Consider the following 18,306-nt stretch of genomic DNA (forward strand, 5'->3'; position numbering starts at 1 on the left):
AGACCAGCCACCCACTTACACTGGGCCTGGCTCATCTGAAAAACGGACAAAGATGGCAATTTCTGACCTAGTGCTACTATGATTGGCAAGTAGTAAGGGCCCAGCAAGTGACACTTCTAGTCCCCGGAGGTGTGAGAAGAGGTGGGGGAAACTTGGAGGCAGGCATGAAGACAGCAATCCTGGCCTCAACTGGAGTCCCCATTTTTCTTCAAGCTGACTGGAAAGTAGGCTTCCCTGAGTCTGTGATTGTGGCAAACAGTTCAGTGTGCAGGGTGATTAACTGCACACATGACCTCCCTGCTGGCCGTGGCTACAGTAGCCCCAAGAGCATAGCTGAATTCTCTCTAGTCCTGGAAAGTGCCACACAATGCTGTGAAATTGGCTTTCTAGGCTCCTTGGTGTGTAACTTCATTTATTCATATCATGTCTGGAAGAAAAAGTCAAACGACCAGTTACAAGGGTCCACTGTAGAGCAGGGTTTGCAGTTGTTCACCAAGGCTCATCTTGTGCCAGGCCATTTCCTAGCTTGCCGGCAGCCTTGTGGATGGACTCCTCTTGCCTAAGGATGCCCACCTGGGACCAGGGCTCCCTGTCCAACTACGTGGCACCATCTGGGGCTCTTCAGCAAGGGCCAAGGAGTGGCAAGTGCCATTGCATGGGGACGCAACTGGAGGGAGGAGACAAGGGGGACTGTTTCCCCCCAACGTGGCTTCCTGGCAGCCAGGGCAGAAGGGTCCCCGGGGTTCTTGTTCCCAGAGAGGAGGCAGAAGTGCCTGTTGTATTAGAGTGGACTCACAAAGGGCCTTCTGTTGGGGGGCAGGAAAGGACATGGTGCCCAATCCTTTAGCTTCCCAGCCTAGGCAGGAGCAAGGCGGCCTTGGGACTTCAGGATTTCTGCTGCAACCCCTCACCCCTCCCCACCCCATATCCCTGGGTATCCCTAGATGTGGCTGGGAGTTGCTGACACGGATAGAAGACCGGATGGGATTGGCCAGTCTCAAGCACTTGGGCCACATGATCCATCCCCAGCTCAGGGACAGCTGAGGGCCGGAGTCCACCCCTGGGGCCTGTACCCATGAGGTGTAATAGGTAGCACTACTATGGTCTTAATGGCATGTCTATGACAAAGAATAAATACTTAGGGACAGATGAGGACCTGGGGGGGGGGGGCACTTTCACTGACGTCTCCCTGGCACAACTGGGGACTCCTGATGTGCACACAGTGGAGTGGGATCCTGCAGCCCCTCTGGAAGCCAAGGCCCAGTTCGGCATCAGGGCCCTTCACAAAATTCGTCCTGAGTCAGATTTCATCTGCCTGTTACTATTGTCCACCCACAAGCTCTGGATGACAGTAGGGGCCCTTAGAGCAACCCCAGTGAAGGTGAGGGGGTACTATGTAGCCCACATCAGAAGGGTCTCGGGGCAATAGGATCCAGTGGCCAGACCCACAAGCCATACACAGTCCCTGCTGGATGGGCAGCCTCAAACCAGCTCCACAATGGGCTCTCCCCACTGCTGGGCCCTGGCTTCCCACCCACACCTCCAACTGAGGAGAGGGTGCCACCCAGGGGGTCTGTTTTAACATCACTCCCTGTGGGACTTGTCCTTAGCAGTGAAATGGGGCATCCAGAGCCCCCCATGTCCTCTTTCCCTCCGGAGACTCTGGGCACCCTGCCCCTCGGCTGGCAGGTCCAACCACTCCACCTGAGGCCTGAGCGTGGCCAGCATAGTCTGCAGTGGGCAGGGCAGGAACAGGCATGGTTATTCTCCTCAAGTGGGCCAGCACCACATGGGGCCTCATATGTCAGCTCCAAGCTCTGCGCACTGCTTGTCAGAGATGTGGGAGGCCAGGGAGTCTATGATGTCAAGAAGCAGCTGTTGGCTCAGCGAGCGCAGTGTGGGCAGCTTGGACACCTGTAGGAGGCAACCAAAAGGCCCAAACAGGATGGAACCGGATTCCCATGAGGGCCAGAGTGGGCTCCAGAGTCTCGCAGGAGCTCAACCAAGCCAGGGCACAGGCTGACTCCAAATGGCCAGTGGGTGGGTACTCTGCTTGGCTAACCCCAGGGACCACTGCTGCAGGAGATGAGCAGATTCCACGTACCCCCACCCCACACCTGGCCAAGGCTAACGCGGGCAGAAGTGGGTCCTAAAGATGGGTTGGCAGTGAGTGCTGGGCTGGGAGGGCCCTGACCTTGGTGAACTGGTGCACAATGATGTGCAGGCAGTGCCGCTTCATGTCCAGTGCTTGCGTCTTGTCAGCTGCCTCCAGGATCTGGAACAGCAGGTTCCTTGAGGTGCTGCCCCATCCCTCCCCCACCCGCCCAGGTTCAGGAAGGCCCATGAGCACCCGCCGAGCTACCTGCAGTACATTCTGTACTGTCACGTTCATCTCCAGGTTCTGCTTGCAGTACGCCTGCAGCCGGTTGTTGTAGAAACCGTAATAGTAGGGAGCCGCAAACAGGTAGCTGGGGGCTGGTTAAGGAGCTGCCAGCCAAAGGAGCTCGTCCTCCCACCACCTGTGCATCTCCCCTGGGAGGGTGCAGCTGGAGCCCCGCGTGCACCAGGGGCAGAGGAAGCCTGAGACTGTGGCTGCCTCCTCCTGTGTGCTCAGAACAAGGAAACCGCCCCCCACCCCCACCCCAAGGGACCAGCACAAGGGCTCCAATCCAGGCAGGACACTGACTTGCTCTCTACACGGACTCTGAAGCCCTATTCAAGATCCAAAGAAAACCCAAAATCCTCTCCCAGGAAAATACCCATATGCAGAACTGTGACTTCACAGAGCCCTGAAAGGCATCTTGCACCCATGTGCAGGCCCCCATGAAGTGACATGACCAGGAATCACTCCACGGTGATCTACTCACCTATAACACAGGACCACTTCCTCTGGGCAGTTGTGACAGTCAAGAACCCACCCATCCCTCCCGGCTGCCAACCTCTCTGTGCCTGCTGACCAACTGCTGGGAGAGCATTAGGTACCAGGAAATCCTCAGGAAATCGCTAGGCCAGAACCCACCCACGAGGCTCCAAAGCTGCCTAAGTTGGGGACTCGGGCCTCCAGAGGTGACCTGGGAGCACCCATGGCAGGGAGGATGCAGGGAGTCCTCGGGCGGCATGTTGACCTCGCCGTAGTAGATGTAGCGCAGCATGGACTCAAAGGCCTGCCTGCTGGGCACCATCTCCCCGATGGAGATGTTCACCTGCCCGTCCTCGGGCATGAAGGACCGGAACATGGCCTCAAAGTAGCTGCAGACAGGGGCATTCGAGTCCTGGCTCTCGGCAAACAGAAGCTGTGCCCAGGACTGCCCTGCCCTGCCCTGCAGCCACACCCCCACCCACCTGGAGCGAGCGGCCAGGATGGCCTTGTGGGCCGGTCTTGGGTGCCCATCCAGCAGCAGAGTGATGTCACAGAACTCTGCACCTGCCCCCTCCAGGTATGCCTTCATGTCCTGGATCAGAGATGTGCCTGGTAGGGAGGGCAGGGGTTGGTGTAGAGGGACCCCGAGCAGATGCCTCCTGCCCCTCTGCAGACTCAGCCATCGGATTTGGGCCTCAGGGCCCCAGGCACTGCTTCCTGGACATCTGCCCATGCTGCTGCCCTGAACAAACGTCTCCCAGGCCAGAAGGCTCACTCTGGCCCTTGAGGCACTAACAGGCCCTGTTACCTTCTCCCCTCAGCCCCAAACACGGCCCTTAGGCCTGCCCAACCCCCAGAGTCTGATCTCCCCAACTCAGCCCACTGAACCCTCCTCCCTACCCTTATGCTTAAGCCCCCTCTGGGTCTGGCAAGCACTGTGTCCCTCCTTGTGTCACCCAGGGCCAATGGCCAGATGCAGCACAGACCCCAGGGAGAGTCAGGGGATGAAGGAGATTGTGATGTCCCTTCCCGGACTAGGTGGGCACAGGGAGCTACCAGGAATGTCTAAAGTCTTTGGACTGAGCTTACCTCTCACTAGGCCCCAAAGGGTGGGCATGCCTAGAAAAGAAGCTTGCAACTAGTCACTGACCCTGAGCACACTGCTCGCAACAGAGCTGTCAAACCTGGTGTCAGTCAGGGCAGGTACCCTCACTAGAGAGGGACCCGTGCCCACCTCTGGAAACGGGCTCAGGAGATTCTCCACCCTCAGGCACACAGCTGTGGTAGGATGCCCCATAGGTCAGGGGCTCTTCCTTCCAATGAGCCTGACCTGCCTCCCTGTCTGCCCATGCAGGAGCCCCAGGAGCGCTCTGGGCACCCCCGGTACCCACACCCCACCCTGAGGGCCTGGCAGGTACTTCCATGGCTCCCAGGTCTCCACCCAGGATGAATACCATCCCGTTCTGCTGCCTCAGGGATGGGGACTGGATCCCTACCAATGTCCACGGGCTGCTCTGAGGGAGCACGGGGAGGTGGCTGCTGCTTCCGCCGCACAATCTCCACGATCAGTGGGGAAGAGAGGCGTTCAAACTCCTTCATCATGATCACCTGATTGAAGTGGGACTCCTTCACCACGAAGTTCAGGCAATGCTCCTGGGACACACAAGCCGGAGCAGGCAAGCAGGGTCAGGCCTTGGCCGATGGGGCAGCAGCCTGGGCAGGAGGACTTGGGCCGGGGCAGGGAACAGGGGGCTTGTGGCAGGGGTCAGCAGCCTGGGGTAGGGTTTGACAACGGGGTATGGGGGCCCTGTGGTGAGAGTTGGCAGCCTGGGGTGCGGGTTGGCAGCAGCAGGGCAGGGGCAGCAGCTTGCAGCGGGGGTCAGTAGCCTGGGGTTGGTGTTGGCAGCAGGGGACGGGGGCCTGTGGTAGGCGGGGTGGGCCATGCACACCGGCCCGCACCTTCAGCTGGCCCAGCTGCAGCCTGGTGGCACTCTCACACACAACCAGCACGTTCTGCAAGTCCACGGAGGCCTCGATGTACTGTCGGCACAGCTGCTCCAGGCGGCACAACTGGAAGCTCAGTGCCAACTTGTAGACATCCATGATGAGCAGCACATCCTCCACGTGGCCTGCATCCAAGAGCTCCCTGAACCTCAGAGTCATGGAGAGAGGGAGAAGGTGCGGGGCAGGGCGGAGGGGAGGACAGGGTCCAGGGCTTCTTTCAGAGGAGTGTGGGTCTGGGTCATCAGGCAACTCAACCACACCAGTGGACATGAGTGGTGGTGGCCGCCAGGCCTCAGTCTGTGCGCCTGTCCACCCTGTTCCCACCCCCAGCGCACCTTTCCGCGGGTACTTGATCTTGTCCGTGTACAGGAACTGCATGAGCACTTCAAAGGGCCGGGCCTCGGCCTCGCGGATGGCCACGTGCAGCAGGGGCGGCCGGGCCCCCCCCACAGCTGCACCAGGGTCCTCCCTGGAAGCGGGGGCTGCCTCCTCCTCCAGCTTCTATAGGGAGAGGAAGGGGAGCTCAGGGGCACCCCACAGATGCCACTGTCCTGGCAGGAGGGACTGGGCAGCACCTCACCTGGGCTAGCCGTTCCCGTGCCTGCATGATCTTCCTGCGGAGCCAGCGGCTCCGAGCGGTGACAATGGCCACATGGCCCTGCACACACTCCTCCTTCTGGAGCAAGAATGACACCTTGGTGGGGAGCACAGAACCCTCATCCTGGCCGGGATGGAGGCCCAGACAGCCAGGTAAGGGCTCTAGGACTCCAGGCACAAGAGGTAGGCCAGCAGTGCCTCAGGGCACAGCCTCCACCCTGCAGTACAGGGGACAGGCTGGGCATAGGGAGGGCACCCACCTCGCCCAACACAAACTCCACGTCGCAGAACTGGCGGCTCTCCCACAGCCTCCCGTAGTCCTCATGCAGTGTGCACTTGGGGTAACAAGAGAACTGTGGGAGGAGACCCAGTGTTGCCCAGGGAAGCCAGCACTGGCCCAGGCTCTGCCTCCCTCTAAGCCACACTGCCCAGCCCAGCTCAGCCCAGCTCCCTCCACTGGCCCAAGCCTGCTCCCCGGCCTCCACTGGCTCCACTATGAGCCCCCAATGTTGCCCCACCCACCCCACCCTGCAGAGGTTCCTCAGACTGCCCTCAGCCTAGAGTTCCCCACCCTGTCTTCCAGACTCCTCGGGAAGGCTGCCATCCCACTAGACCCCTGGCTCTGGTCCCCTTGGACAAGTCCCACCCCTACCTACGGGGCCTCAGTTTCCATCATCTGGGACCCATCCACCCTGGCTGGCTCCCCTGCAGTCGGTCCATGAGCCCCACCTGGAACCTGTACATCTCCCCACTGCGGATATTATTGTCCACGGTGCCCCCGAAGATGTACATGGCGTCCGAGATCACAGCAGCTGCGTGGAAGAGCCTTCCGCTTGGCAGCTGGGTGGAGGTGGGGAGGGGAGGAGATAAGTGACCCTAACAAGTACTTCTCTAAGCCTCAGTCTCCCTATCTGTGAGAGAGGCTGACCACAGGACTGGCATCAGGGAGTGATGGAGAGGAGCGAGGGCGCCAACCCTCACCTCTGAGGCCGGCGGGGCAGGCGGCTTGGCTGTGGTGGTGCCAAAGTCCAGGCCAAACACATCTCGGGACTTCTTGAAGCCACCCCGCTCCTCAGAGGCCAGGGCAGGCGCCTCCTCAGAAGCAGATGCTCGCTCTGGCACCTCAGCCCCACCGACCTGGAGGGGAGAGACATGCGGGCATGGGACCAGTCAGCAAGGGCCAGGCAAGGCACCACAGACCAGCCTCCTGCTGACCCTGTTCAAGAGTGAGAGCGCTCTGGGGACAGGTTTGGGAGGGGAAAGAGCCACAGGATGAGGGAGCTCGCAGCATGGCTGAGAAGGGGAGCCAGCAGCAGTCAGGGTGGACGTTCTGGGAGAACATCCTCAGCACCATGCAGATATGATGGGAAGTGAAATGTTAAAAGCCTGTAGGCTGCAAGATGGAGAACAAGGGCCCAGGGCCTAGGGTCTGGTCAAGCAGGCGTCCAGGGATGAGGGCCTCAGTCATCCGGGCTTTGCTCCTGCTGGCCATCTAGAGCCCTCTGAGGCTGTGAGGAGCTGCAGGGTGGTGGGAGCAGGTAAATCAGGCCTCCCAGCCCTCAGGCCTGGGCAACCCTGGCCACCTGTGCCTGGAAGCACTCACCTCACTGTCTGAGCTGGGCTGGACAACCTCCCAGGTCTGGAAGTCCACATCATAGCAGTGCAGCTCATTGGGCAGTGTGTTGTCTGCTGCACCCCCAAACACGTAGAGGTGGCGGTCAAAGGCCACCATGGTGTGCCCATAGCGCCGCTGCGGGGGTGGTGGGGAGCCACGGAGTAGGTGCTCGGTGGGGATGCGTGTCCACCTAAGGGCACATGACAGTAAACTAGTGCCAGAGTGGGGGCTCCTGCTCCCCCACGGCCTCCACCTGGGTTCTGAGGCCTCCCCACAGCAGGACCAGCTGGAAGTGCCCTGAAGCCCCTGGGGAGACCAGCCGGGTCAAGGGAGGGCATGCACTGCAGGGCATCCCCTTTTGCTCTGGCACCAGCTCTGCCTAGGTCCACTCAGCCCACCATGGGGTCCTGCCCGAGTCCTTTTCTGTCTCCCAGCTATAAACCAGGCAGCAGTGGCAGGCAGGAGGGGTGGCCAGCCTTTGTATGGTGAGGCAATTCCACTCTCTGGGGGAATGGAGATATGTCCACCACTCCAACATGTGGGATGATCCCCCACAGCCAAGGCCTTGCTCCTGGGAGCCACCAGGACCCCACCTCCCAATGCTGCTCCTACATTCTCTACCCTCCCAGGAATCCCCAACAGCTTCCAACGTATCCTCTTTGGAACCCAAACAGATCCTGGCCAGGTGGGCCATGCCATCTGGCTCCATGCTGACCCCTGCACCTGGCACATGCTGGGCTTGACAGGTGCCCCTGCTGCGGGGAGGTTGTCCAGCATGCAGGAGACCTGCCTGGGCAAAGCCCATCTCCAGGTGGCAGGGGTCCTGAATGCCCATCTGGGAATGGGGTAGGGCAGAGGTGCTCTGTAAGGACCCCAGTGCTAAGTGCCTCACACCAGCAGCCCTCTGTGGCCCCATGGGGAATGGGCCCTATGTGATGCCCACACCACAGGATCTGCCCACCTATGCACAGCCTAAAGGCCAGGGTGTGTTCACTCTCACCTCTGTGTGTGTGGGAGCAAAGGGCACAGGCATGACACTGGGCAGGTGGCTGTCTGGGGGCTGGGAGCAGGCCAGCCCGAGGAAGGCAGCACCACACTGACTCCACCCCGTGGGACTCCTCTGCTGCCAGTGGCCCCCAGGATCTCCTAACACCCAGCCTGGGCTGGTGCTGGTGGCCATACCTCCCCTGGTTTTCTTCCTACCCCTGTCCACTCTGCCCCCAGCTGCAGCTCTGCCCCCCATCTCTGGCCTGGGTCCCCCACCCCACAGCCCTCTGCTCCCTCAATGCACCTTCCTCAGCCCCCACATCCCTGAACAGTCCTCAGGCCCTGCGTCTCCTCCAATACCTGTACCTCCTTGAGCACCCTTCCCAGATTAGCCACTTGTCCACCTATCCAGAGCCTGCATATCTGCCCTTCAACCCCTCCCCACATCTGAGCCTTCTTGGCCTCTACTTCCAAGGCCTCTCACCTCACCAGGTCTGTTCCTATTGGTGCTGAGCCCTCTTTGCTGCCCACTGCTGTAAGCACCAAGGCCAGTATGGAGAGGCAGGCTGGCTCAAGCCTGGCTGCCCTCATGAGAGCCACAGGAGAGCTGGGTGGGTGTCAGCGGGATTCCCTCTGCCTCAGATGCCTTGACCTTCCTCCTTCTGAATGGACAGTGCTGGGCTCCAGGGCAACTCCAAGTCCCCTCCTGAGCCTCCCTGGCTTACAGCGAAGCTCCCTGTTCCCTCCCCTCCATTCACTCCCAGAGCCAAGACCCAGTCTGTGCCACCTCCAGAGCTCAGTCCCCATCACGAGGGCTGGTCAAGGACAGCATAGGCTGGACGCTCTCAGGGCCTGAGCACCCCTCCAGGTTTCTTCCATCGTATGAGATCTATTCCAGCCACATTTGTTACTGGTGACACTGACCAGGCCGTCTGCGGGGCAGGAGCCGTCCTTCACACTGGACAGAGAGAGAGGCCAGCTGAGCCCCATCTTGCTGAGCTGTAGCCACACACTAAGGAGCCTGCTTGCACAGTCTGTATGAAGGCACCTGCACCTCCTTGTTCTGGAAGGGTAACTTGCCCTGCTGTGTCGGAAACTCACAAGGACAGCTCCAGACACAGATGTGGGTGCCACCACCAGAACACTCACGTCTTGTCCTTGAATTCAAACTGGAAGAGGTTGTTGGTTATCTTGGCTCCGCTCTGCCCTGAGAACACAAACATCTTGTCCCGGCACACGGCCACTGGGAAGTTGCAGCAGGATGGCGGGATCTCACCGCTCTGCGCTACCTGGGGTAGGGAAGGCAGCTCAGCCCGAGCCCTCATGGGACCGGGTTCACAGGGTCGAGACTTACTTACACTGCTGAACTGGGACTACTTTCATTCTTGAAACTTCTGTGAATGAGGGTTCATAGATTAAGTTCTATGGAACAGCTTAAAGCCCCACCTCATCCACCTAAATGGGCCCAGTTTTTAACAACTGGGGCTAAAAATCATCACCATGGGGGAAAGAAACTCCAGGGGAAAGAATGGAGCAGATGGACAGATTGCCCAGAAACAGCAGGGAGCAGGACACCAGACAGCATGCTGAACTCGCTGTGTTCAAATGAGGGTGGATTCTACCTAAGTGGCACCAGTCACCAGGACACGCTGCCATTTGAAGCACAGAGGATTTAGTCACTAGGTGAGTGCTGCTGGAATTGGGCAGGAAGTCAGCAGGGAGGGTGAGGCTGAGGACAGGCTAGGATTTGGCAAAGAGAACAAAGCAGCCCCTCCCCTGCCCCACCTCTGCCCCCCCATTGCCCCTCCCCTCCCTGCCGGCCCCACCCTGGCCCCCCAAGCCCCTGCCTTCCCTGCCTGCCCCAGGCCCCCAAACCCCTCACCTCCTCCCAGCATGTGAGCTCCCGGTCCTGGAGGCCAATGGTCCACATGTCATTCAACCTGCATTAGGACAGAGGGGTCAGGATCTGCACAGCTGGAGCTGGTGGCAGGGTGGGCCTGGCCGGGAGAGATGGCTCCAGGGAGGAAGCACACATCACGCAGGACTCTGATCAGGGGCCTATGGAGTAGCCATGAGGTGGGGGCTTCAGCGTCAGGGCCGGGGGGGATGCACTGAATCCCTGCTAGGTATCCCCCCAGCCCAGACAGGAACACATGGTCTTAAGCACAACGTCTAGCCAGTGTAGCAGGGTCAGTCCCACTCGGCAGACCCCCGGGGCCCAGAGAGGACAACACATGCAGAAACCACCACTAACATCGCATCCCTTGGAGCGTTTGTTTCAAAAAAAAATTTTTTTTTTTTTTTTAGTGATTTCCATACCCAACCTGGGGCTCGAACTCACGACTCCAAGATTGAGACTCACATACTCTTCTAACTGAGCCAGCCAGGTGCCCCACCTCTTGGAGTTTCTATAATGCTGAAGTCTTGGGGAATGATCACATGCTACTTTTGTAATCAGAAAAATGCAGCACATCCTCAGATAGCTGCACAAAAATGGGCCAGGCTTGCCACCTCCTCAGTCGGGTTGGGCAAGAGCTCCACTCAGTTGCCCCTCACCTCCATCCTACCCATCTTCTTCCCCTCAGTCCTTTCTGTTTTCAGTTTATCTATTTTGAGAGGGCAAGAGCGCACATGCACACACATGTACGAGTGGGGGAGGAGCAGAGAAAAAGGGAGAGATGAACCCAAGTGGGCTCCGTACTGACAGTGAGATCATGATCTGAGCCAAAATCAAGTCAGATGCTTAACTGACTGAGCCACCCAGGCACCCCAGCCCCCCACCCCGTCCCTCCTGTCCACAACGCTACCCTCTTGAGAAACCCCCACCTGAGCCCTCCCATGCCAGGAAGGCCCGCTCTGGGCCTTGGTACACTTACAGGGCTGCTCAGGGGCCGGGTGCACGGGCTGGGCACCACCTACCTGGCATTGCCATCATAACCAGCAAAGATCCACAGCTTGTCACTGTATACCGTGGCGCCATGGGCAGACCTAGCGACCGGCAACCTGTAGTGTGATGAGGGAGGGTGTGAGGAGCGAGGCCGCCCAGCACAGACCTGAACCTCGTGGCCCCATAACACCAGCCGGGACCCCAGGGCCACTGTGCCTACATTTGCTGACACCGGGGCTCTGGGATGCCATCTGGGTGTCATAAGGCTGAGCTCATGAGGCAGGGCAGTGGGATAAGGAATTCAGATGCCCACAGGGTAAAGCCCTCTCCCAGCCACCACCAGAATATCAAAGGGGGATGCTTGCAAAACAGGAGAGACGCGCCCATCAGCAGTACATCAGGGTCCCTTCTGCTCTCTGAAAGGAGAGAATCTAAGAGCAGGGCAAGGGCCTCAAACAGGCACAGCTGGAAATGAGCAGAGCTCAGGCCTCTCTGAGTCACAGGCTCTTCTTCTGTAATGCTATAGGGGCCACATCCCAGGCCGGCTGCCACCATGGACCCAATGCGGTAGCCACTCGATCAACCCTGAAAGGTTTCAGCAAAGTCTCTCACCGTCCTTCAATTTTCCACTCTGTCCACTGGCCAGTTGCAAACTTATATTCAAAGAGGTCGTTTTTATTCTTCAAGTTAGAATTGGAATAAATGTCCCCAGTGTAGCCCCCTGGGTAGAGAGAGGGAGAAACTGTCACACCCAAAGGCAGCATCTCAGAGTCTCTAAACCCCAGGAGATGGGGGCAGAATCTGGCCTCACTTAAGATGTATTCTGGGACTCCCTCCATAAACTTTGGGGAACACCTACTGTGTGCCTGACTGTGTTAGGCTCTGGGGACACATAAATGAGCAGAACCCTGTGCTCTGCTCCTGGTGGGGTGACAGAGGAGGGAGGAGAGCCACCTTCCAGCCCAGTCACAGAGGCAGACAATTCTAAACCTGGGAAATTGGGACAGTTAGGGAAAGGGGCACGTAGGGCCACAGGGGCCCTTGAGAGGCCCCCAAACCAGTGCAGGAACTCAAGACTCAAGCAGAGAAAGACAAGGCATGGACAGAGAGAAGTTGGCCATGCACAGCATGTGAGCCCCAGGCCTGGGGCAGGACAACGGTGCTGTGAGCCCAGAAGAGGGCACAGTGCCCAGGAGAGAAGAGGCAGCTCACCAAATACAAACATGCTGCTCCCGTAGACAACGGCTGAGTGGTGGTAGCGGGGGGCTGGTGGAGTGCCTGTGGTGAAGGCCCTGGTTGGGGGGAAACGGAGAGTGGGTGTCAGCAGGGGTCAGATGTGCAGTCCATGCCACACAGGGCAGCCCCTGCCACCTCCCTGATTCCTTTCGTTTTTGTGTTTTGTAGGTAATACCTATGTCATTATATAGAAACGTATAATTAAAGTTGCCAATAAGGAAAAAACACAAAACCAGAATTAAGACTTGTATATAATCCCTTTGCCAGAAACTACCCTTTATACCTTGAGGCCACCACCCTCCCACCCCGTCACCTTTCCTATTCATGTTTATGCCTCCGAGTAATTTATGAAAATGGAATCATGTGGTAGATATGTTGTAATATCTGCTTTTTCAGCTTAACAGTAAAATGTGACTAGGTCTTCCTGCCACTCTCCAATCAGCTATACTTGTGTTCTTACAGCTGCACTGTGTTCCACAGAGGTAGTCCATGCATTTTATTTATGGAATTAAAAACCCATTTATACTGCTTCCCTGGGGCTGCTCCTTTTCAGACTTTTATGCTTAAGCAATTATTAGTAAAGGACTGTAAAGTCTTTAGAGTGATTTTAAACATTAATCTGTAACTATTGGTTATATTATAAAACTAAGTGTGAGAGGAACAATAACAAATTTCTTTGGCAATATCAGCACTACCTAGGTCTCCTGGGCAGAGGGTGGGTGGCACACAATGATGCCACCCTGGTTTTCCAGGCTTGGCAGGTATGGGTCCTGGGCCTGGACATCCTCCTCCATCAAATGGGGGTGGTGACACCCCCCCCTCCCCAGAGGACTGCTAGGGCCTGAGGGCTGCACACACAGCTCCTGCAGAGTGAGGCACCCAGGGGATTCAGAGGGTCTGTGCTCCTGCACGAGCAGATGGTAGAGCTCAGAATACCCAGTATCTTCTAATCCTGGGATCCCTTTCTCCCCCTCAGCTGTGAGCTTCCCCCTGGGTAGGGCTGGACTGGAGGAGATGGGCACAAATATGCAGTGCTCAGAGAGGGCAAATGTCTTGCCCAAGGCTGCAGAGGGGCGAGGGCCATCCGTGGCAGGAAGCCAGAGCTCTCGTATTGCCCACTACCCATGTGGGGTCTCCGGGCAGAAGACGGGCCCCACAGTGTCAGTCCTGAAAAGACCCAGCAGCCGTTCCCCACCCCCACCCATGTTGGCTCCCAGGGCAGCCGCTGGCCCAGGAAACAGGCCCAGTGACTGAAGGGCTCTCTGGAGGCAGAATTTGAGGACCAGCAACCAGACCAAACAGATCCCCTTACCTAACAGGATTCAGAATAATCAATCCAAGTCGTGGACTAGAAAAGAAACCCGGGAGAGAGAGGGAAAGACTAAGGACCACAGCTGTCTCCTTGCAGTTTCTCCCTAGCTCTCCCCAGCATGACCCTACTGGCAATCAGGGCCCAGCATGGTGCTACGGACCTCTAGGGGAAAGAGGGGGACCTGGGGCCCGGAGACCACGTACCTACACCAGGAGCAATCCTTCACATCAAACCGCAGGAGATCGTTGAGCATGGTCTTCCTAAAAGACAGCCAGGGAGAAGTGGGGTCAGTCCTGGTCTGCTCTCCAGGACCCAGGAGATGGACATTGCGGCCCAGGGATGGGGGTGGGGACTGTTGTGGGGACCCAACCAGGGCTAGGGATTCCCTAGGGAATCCAGCTGATTCCCAAGGGACCAGAGTGATGACCACAAAGAAAGCTGGGGAGCTTTCCCTGCAGGTACCAGGCTGCCAGGGACCCGCCTGCCTGGGGTCAGGTCCAAAGTCTGATCCCAGCTACCCAGCAGCTGGCTTGAGGGTTCACACCTCACCCCAGGCTCGAGAACCCCTCCTCCCACTCCCATGTCTCAGCACCTCTTTCTTGGAGGCTGTGCCACCACAATGCAGAGCTTCCCAGGGGAGGCCCCTTTCCTCCTCTCTGATATTCCTTCCACCTCTTTATTGCAAAGCTAGTGTAACTACATTAAAGATGCACAATAAAATGGAAAACAAATCCACTGGCCACCCACTAAGACCTGCAAGTTACTGCCCAGCCTTTGTCAGTAAGAAGGAAGAAGGGAGTCAACCAATAGGAGCCCAGCACCCAGGCCTGTATGGGGCACCCCCTGCACCCTTCCCTCAATCTGCACCAGGGGACTGCACACTCCACCTGTCTCTACAAAAGAGGAAGCAGCCTGGGAGATAAAGGGCCTGCCTGAGGCCATGCAGCCTGGAAGCCAGGAGCTGGGAAGCGGAGATGTGACTGTAATTTTTCCCCTCTCCCATTTGCCCCTCCTTGCCCTCTCCTACCCCTCTCAGATTCTGCAGGAGGCTTTCTTTCTTTTTTTCTTTCTTTCTTTCCTTCTTTTTAAATTTTTAACGTTTATTCATTTTTGAGAGAGAGAGAGAGAGAGAGAGAGAGGGAGACAAAGTGTGAGTGGGGGAGGGGCAAAGAGAGCCAGAGACACAGAATTTGAAGCAGGCTCTAGGCTCCAAGCTGTCAGCACAGAGCCTGACATGAAGCTCGAACCCAAGAACTGTGAGATCATGACCTGAGCCGAAGTTGGACGCTTAACCAACTGAGCCACCCAAGTGCCCCTATTTCTTTCTTTTTTAAAAGTTTATTTTTATTTTTGAGAGAGAGAGCAAGCACAAGCAGAGCAAGTGGAAGAGGGCAGGGGGAGGGGCAGAGAGAGAGGGGACAGAGGATCCAAAGTGGGCTCTGTGCTGACAGCAGAGAGCCAGATGAGGGGCTTGAACTCACACACCGTGAGATCATGACCTGAGCCAAAGTTGCTTAAGGGACCAAGCCACCCAGGCAGTGCCATCTTTCTTTGTACTCAATCTTTACAAAGTTGCAACCAGAGTGAGACAAATCCTGTTTCTTAATGCCACATTATAGCAAAGATATTTCTACTTATTGCTACACAGTTACCATGCCAACCCTACCTGCTATAGAACACTCCTGGGAATGTTCCCACCCACTGCCCTGGACTGGACATCAGGCCTTTTCTGGTTTGGGGGATTCTCATAAAGCCTGCAGTGAACACCTGTGAGCCTTTTCCTATTTCATCCTGTCATGTGACACACATTTACTGAATTGTTTGGGTGCTGGGTTCAGGTCTCTCCCCAGTGGAGGAGACAGGTAACAAACAAAAATAACTCTGAGTAATCTATGTGGTCTGTACTCTTACCATGGAGCCAGTAAGAGGTGCAGAAGGGGACGGGAGGGCCACAGTCCAGTTGACCCAGGCAGTCAGGAAGGCCTCCCTCACAGTATGTTCGGAAGAGAGGCAGGAAGGGTTGGGAAGGAGGGAACAGCCAGTACAAGGGCCTGAGCAGGAGGATGCTTGGTTCAATCAGAACACAGCAAGGCAGTGATGTAGCCCAGTGTAAAACAAAGGCAGAGGAGCAGGGCAGGCACAAGTGTATAGGGCCTCTCAGACTGCCAGGACAGTTTGGGCTTTTACTCAGAGAGAGGGGAGCCATCCCAGGATTATGTGCTCAGGAGGCACACACTGAGACTTGCATTTCAAATGGATCCCTCTGGCTGCTCATAGGGAAACAGGCTGTGGGGGAGACAGGCTAGAAGCCAGGGCCCCGCCCAAGGAAACCATTCTGCCTAGTCTGCAGGTACTCATGGGGTCCTTGTACCCTACTAGCTCCAGGTCAGCCCCCGCAGAGGGAGTCCTGAAGGACCAAGGCTGCAGAACCAACCAGAGGCCAGTCCTTCTGGGCTTCAGGCCAAGTCCTGTGGTTGAGAGGCAGGGACAAACTCATGGGCAGAATCGGTCATGTGCAAACACCGCACCTTCAGTACAGCAAAACCTGTCCTGAGTCTTTCACAGGTTTGTGCTCACTGACCCTCAGGAGCAGGGCATATAGCCACCCCATATACAAAGGAGGAGACCAGATTAGTGGTCTTAACAAACCTGCCTGAGCTCAAAGCCACAAAGCTCTGACTTGAACTGAGCCTGGTCTATCCGGGAGACCAAGCTTCAGCCCCACATCTAGCAGGTTCCCAAGCCTCCCAGACCCCTGGTGAGCATCCCTGGCCTTTCCTGATGACATAAATGAATTAATGGAGGAGGGATGCCCTGCCCAAACTCCAGGTCTGGTGCCACTCTGTACTCCCCCACCTCTGGGTCATTCATTGCCCAGGCGGATCCCTCCGATTGGAACCCTCTTCCTCTTTTCCCTGAGTCACTCCTACTTATCTTTCAGGTCATCAACCCCTCCAGATTGGGCTTCCCTGCCCAGATCAGAGCCCCTTTTCCTCTGCAAGCATGGCCTGCTATGCCCACACCCAGTACTTAACATGGCCCAGCCCATGATAAGAGCTAAAATAGCTCTTTCCCTCTGGGAATGGGTCTTAAGGAAACACCACCAGAAGAAAGCAGCTGCACAAACCAAAGGTTTACCTCAGCCATTATCTCTCACCAAAGGAGACCAACCACAACTTAACTGGGAACAGTTCATAGGATGGAGGTGTGCCCACGAACAAAAACATCAGGTCGGTGTCAGGAAAGTTGTTTCCCAGGAATTTACGGCAGGTGGGAAAACCTTTCCAAAAAGTGGAAAATATGAGAAATAAATAAAACTGTGTCCTCCAAACACTGCCATGTGAGCATGAGGATAAGGCCCAAAAAGGAGTTCAGTGAAGGGAAAAGTGCCTGGTGAGAGCGACTGCCAGGGTGGATGTGTTTCTTTCAAGGTTGTTTCCACCCAGAACAAAAGGAACATTTCTGTGTCCCAAGCATGTGCTATCCACTGAATGCTGTGCTGAGGACCTTGAGGCCAGGTAACCTCAAAGACGGAGAAAGTGAGACGGAGTGATTAGCTAACCCTGTCCGAACCACCATGTTCCTCCCTCCCTGGTCCAAACACCCTCATGTTCATACTCACTCACCCATTGTCTCCACCAAATACATAAATGGCATCTTTATAGGCCACCACTGTGTGCTTGCTGCGCCTGGAAAGAAAGAATGGGTGGGTGGCAGTGAGTCCAGGACCTTCCTGGGGGCACCCAAGGAATGAGACTAAGCACCCGGGCTGGTGCAGAAATTAGGTAACACCTCTCAACTTCCAAGATTGATAGAGATCCCTAAATTCCACCTGTACCCCAAGACCCTGTATATGGGAACCAAAGACATTGCCCTGGGACTCTCTGGACTCCGCACCCCACTGCAGAGCCCCCGGGACCCCAGCTCCAGACCCACAAACACAGCTTAACTCTAGTACCTGCCCCAGGCCACGCTGCTCCAGGACTCCCTCAGGACCCCCTCCCATGGCCTGGACATCATCCTGGACACCACCACTTCGTCCCCACCCCCCATCACCAGATCGCTCCTGGACACCACGCCCCGGTCTCGGTCCCTGGACCCCGCCCAAGACCTCCTCAGACACCCCCCTACTCCAAGACCCCTGAACTCCGCCGTACCGGGCCCCCACAAACTCGTCGCAGGGCGGGAGGCGCCGCCAACGATGCACTGTCTCGAAGGGCCCGAAGTTGAGTGTCAGGTACTCAACACTGTCCGAGCAGCTGTGGTCAAAGTCCACGCTCGGAGCTACCTTGGACCGTGCGCTGCCTGCCAGGGCCCCGGCTCCGATCGGGCCCCCCGAACCCCCCGGCCCAGCCATCCCGGGTCCACGCCGGCTCGGCCACTGGGTCCGCGGGACGTGAGGCCACCGCCCCGGGCGGGACTACGTTTCCCGGCGAGCACTGTGCCAACCGCACCACACTTCCGGCCGGCGCCGCACTCCCGCCTGCACGCGCTTCCCGGCCAGCTTAGCGCTCCTCCTGACTCCGCGGGCCAGCACAGCCTCCGGGAACCGGCCCTGCAGAGAGCGTGTAACCCCCTGGGAATCATTTACCGCCAAGTACGCGCGCCCAGTTCCCCCTTCCAGTGAGGGCGGCGTCTAGTCCCCAGCCCTTTCTGGACTGCACTGCCCCGCCGCAGGCCCGACCCACACCGCCTGGAGATAGGCCACACTTCCCGGCATGCCCTGCTTGCGCGGGTCTCGGCCTTGATCGTCCGCCGCTCCCGGATCCCGGGTGGAGGGTTCCGGTCTCACAGCGGCCTAGGAGGGA

At 57.5% G+C, this 18,306-nt stretch overlaps 1 protein-coding gene across 7 annotated transcripts; it reads right to left on the reverse strand.

The window, feature by feature from the left end:
* Positions 1 to 395: 395 nt before the first annotated feature.
* LZTR1 (leucine zipper like transcription regulator 1) lies at positions 396 to 18,295 on the reverse strand. Of its 7 annotated transcripts, none has more exons than XM_043558181.1 (21): positions 17,656 to 18,284; positions 17,125 to 17,187; positions 13,702 to 13,758; positions 12,163 to 12,242; positions 11,563 to 11,671; positions 10,983 to 11,066; positions 9,946 to 10,003; positions 9,213 to 9,352; positions 7,065 to 7,266; positions 6,443 to 6,598; positions 6,191 to 6,301; positions 5,722 to 5,814; positions 5,445 to 5,540; positions 5,200 to 5,365; positions 4,820 to 4,989; positions 4,357 to 4,468; positions 3,343 to 3,469; positions 3,100 to 3,249; positions 2,363 to 2,468; positions 2,195 to 2,275; positions 396 to 1,914 (listed from the first exon to the last, which is right to left on the reverse strand). In XM_043558181.1, the coding sequence occupies exons 1-21, from the start codon at positions 17,853 to 17,855 to the stop codon at positions 1,798 to 1,800; spliced, it is 2,478 nt and encodes an 825-aa protein (XP_043414116.1). In that variant the 5' UTR covers positions 17,856 to 18,284; the 3' UTR covers positions 396 to 1,797. The 7 variants fall into 7 exon arrangements, with proteins under 7 accessions (XP_043414116.1, XP_043414115.1, XP_043414114.1 ...); XM_043558180.1 differs by having other exon boundaries at positions 4,357 to 4,513; positions 17,656 to 18,277; XM_043558179.1 differs by having other exon boundaries at positions 3,100 to 3,469; positions 4,357 to 4,513; positions 17,656 to 18,293.
* Between the last annotated feature and the right edge of the window lie 11 nt (positions 18,296 to 18,306).

Source organism: Prionailurus bengalensis, chromosome D3, assembly GCF_016509475.1.
Source record: "Prionailurus bengalensis isolate Pbe53 chromosome D3, Fcat_Pben_1.1_paternal_pri, whole genome shotgun sequence".
In the NCBI taxonomy this organism is placed as follows: Eukaryota; Metazoa; Chordata; class Mammalia; order Carnivora; family Felidae; genus Prionailurus; species Prionailurus bengalensis.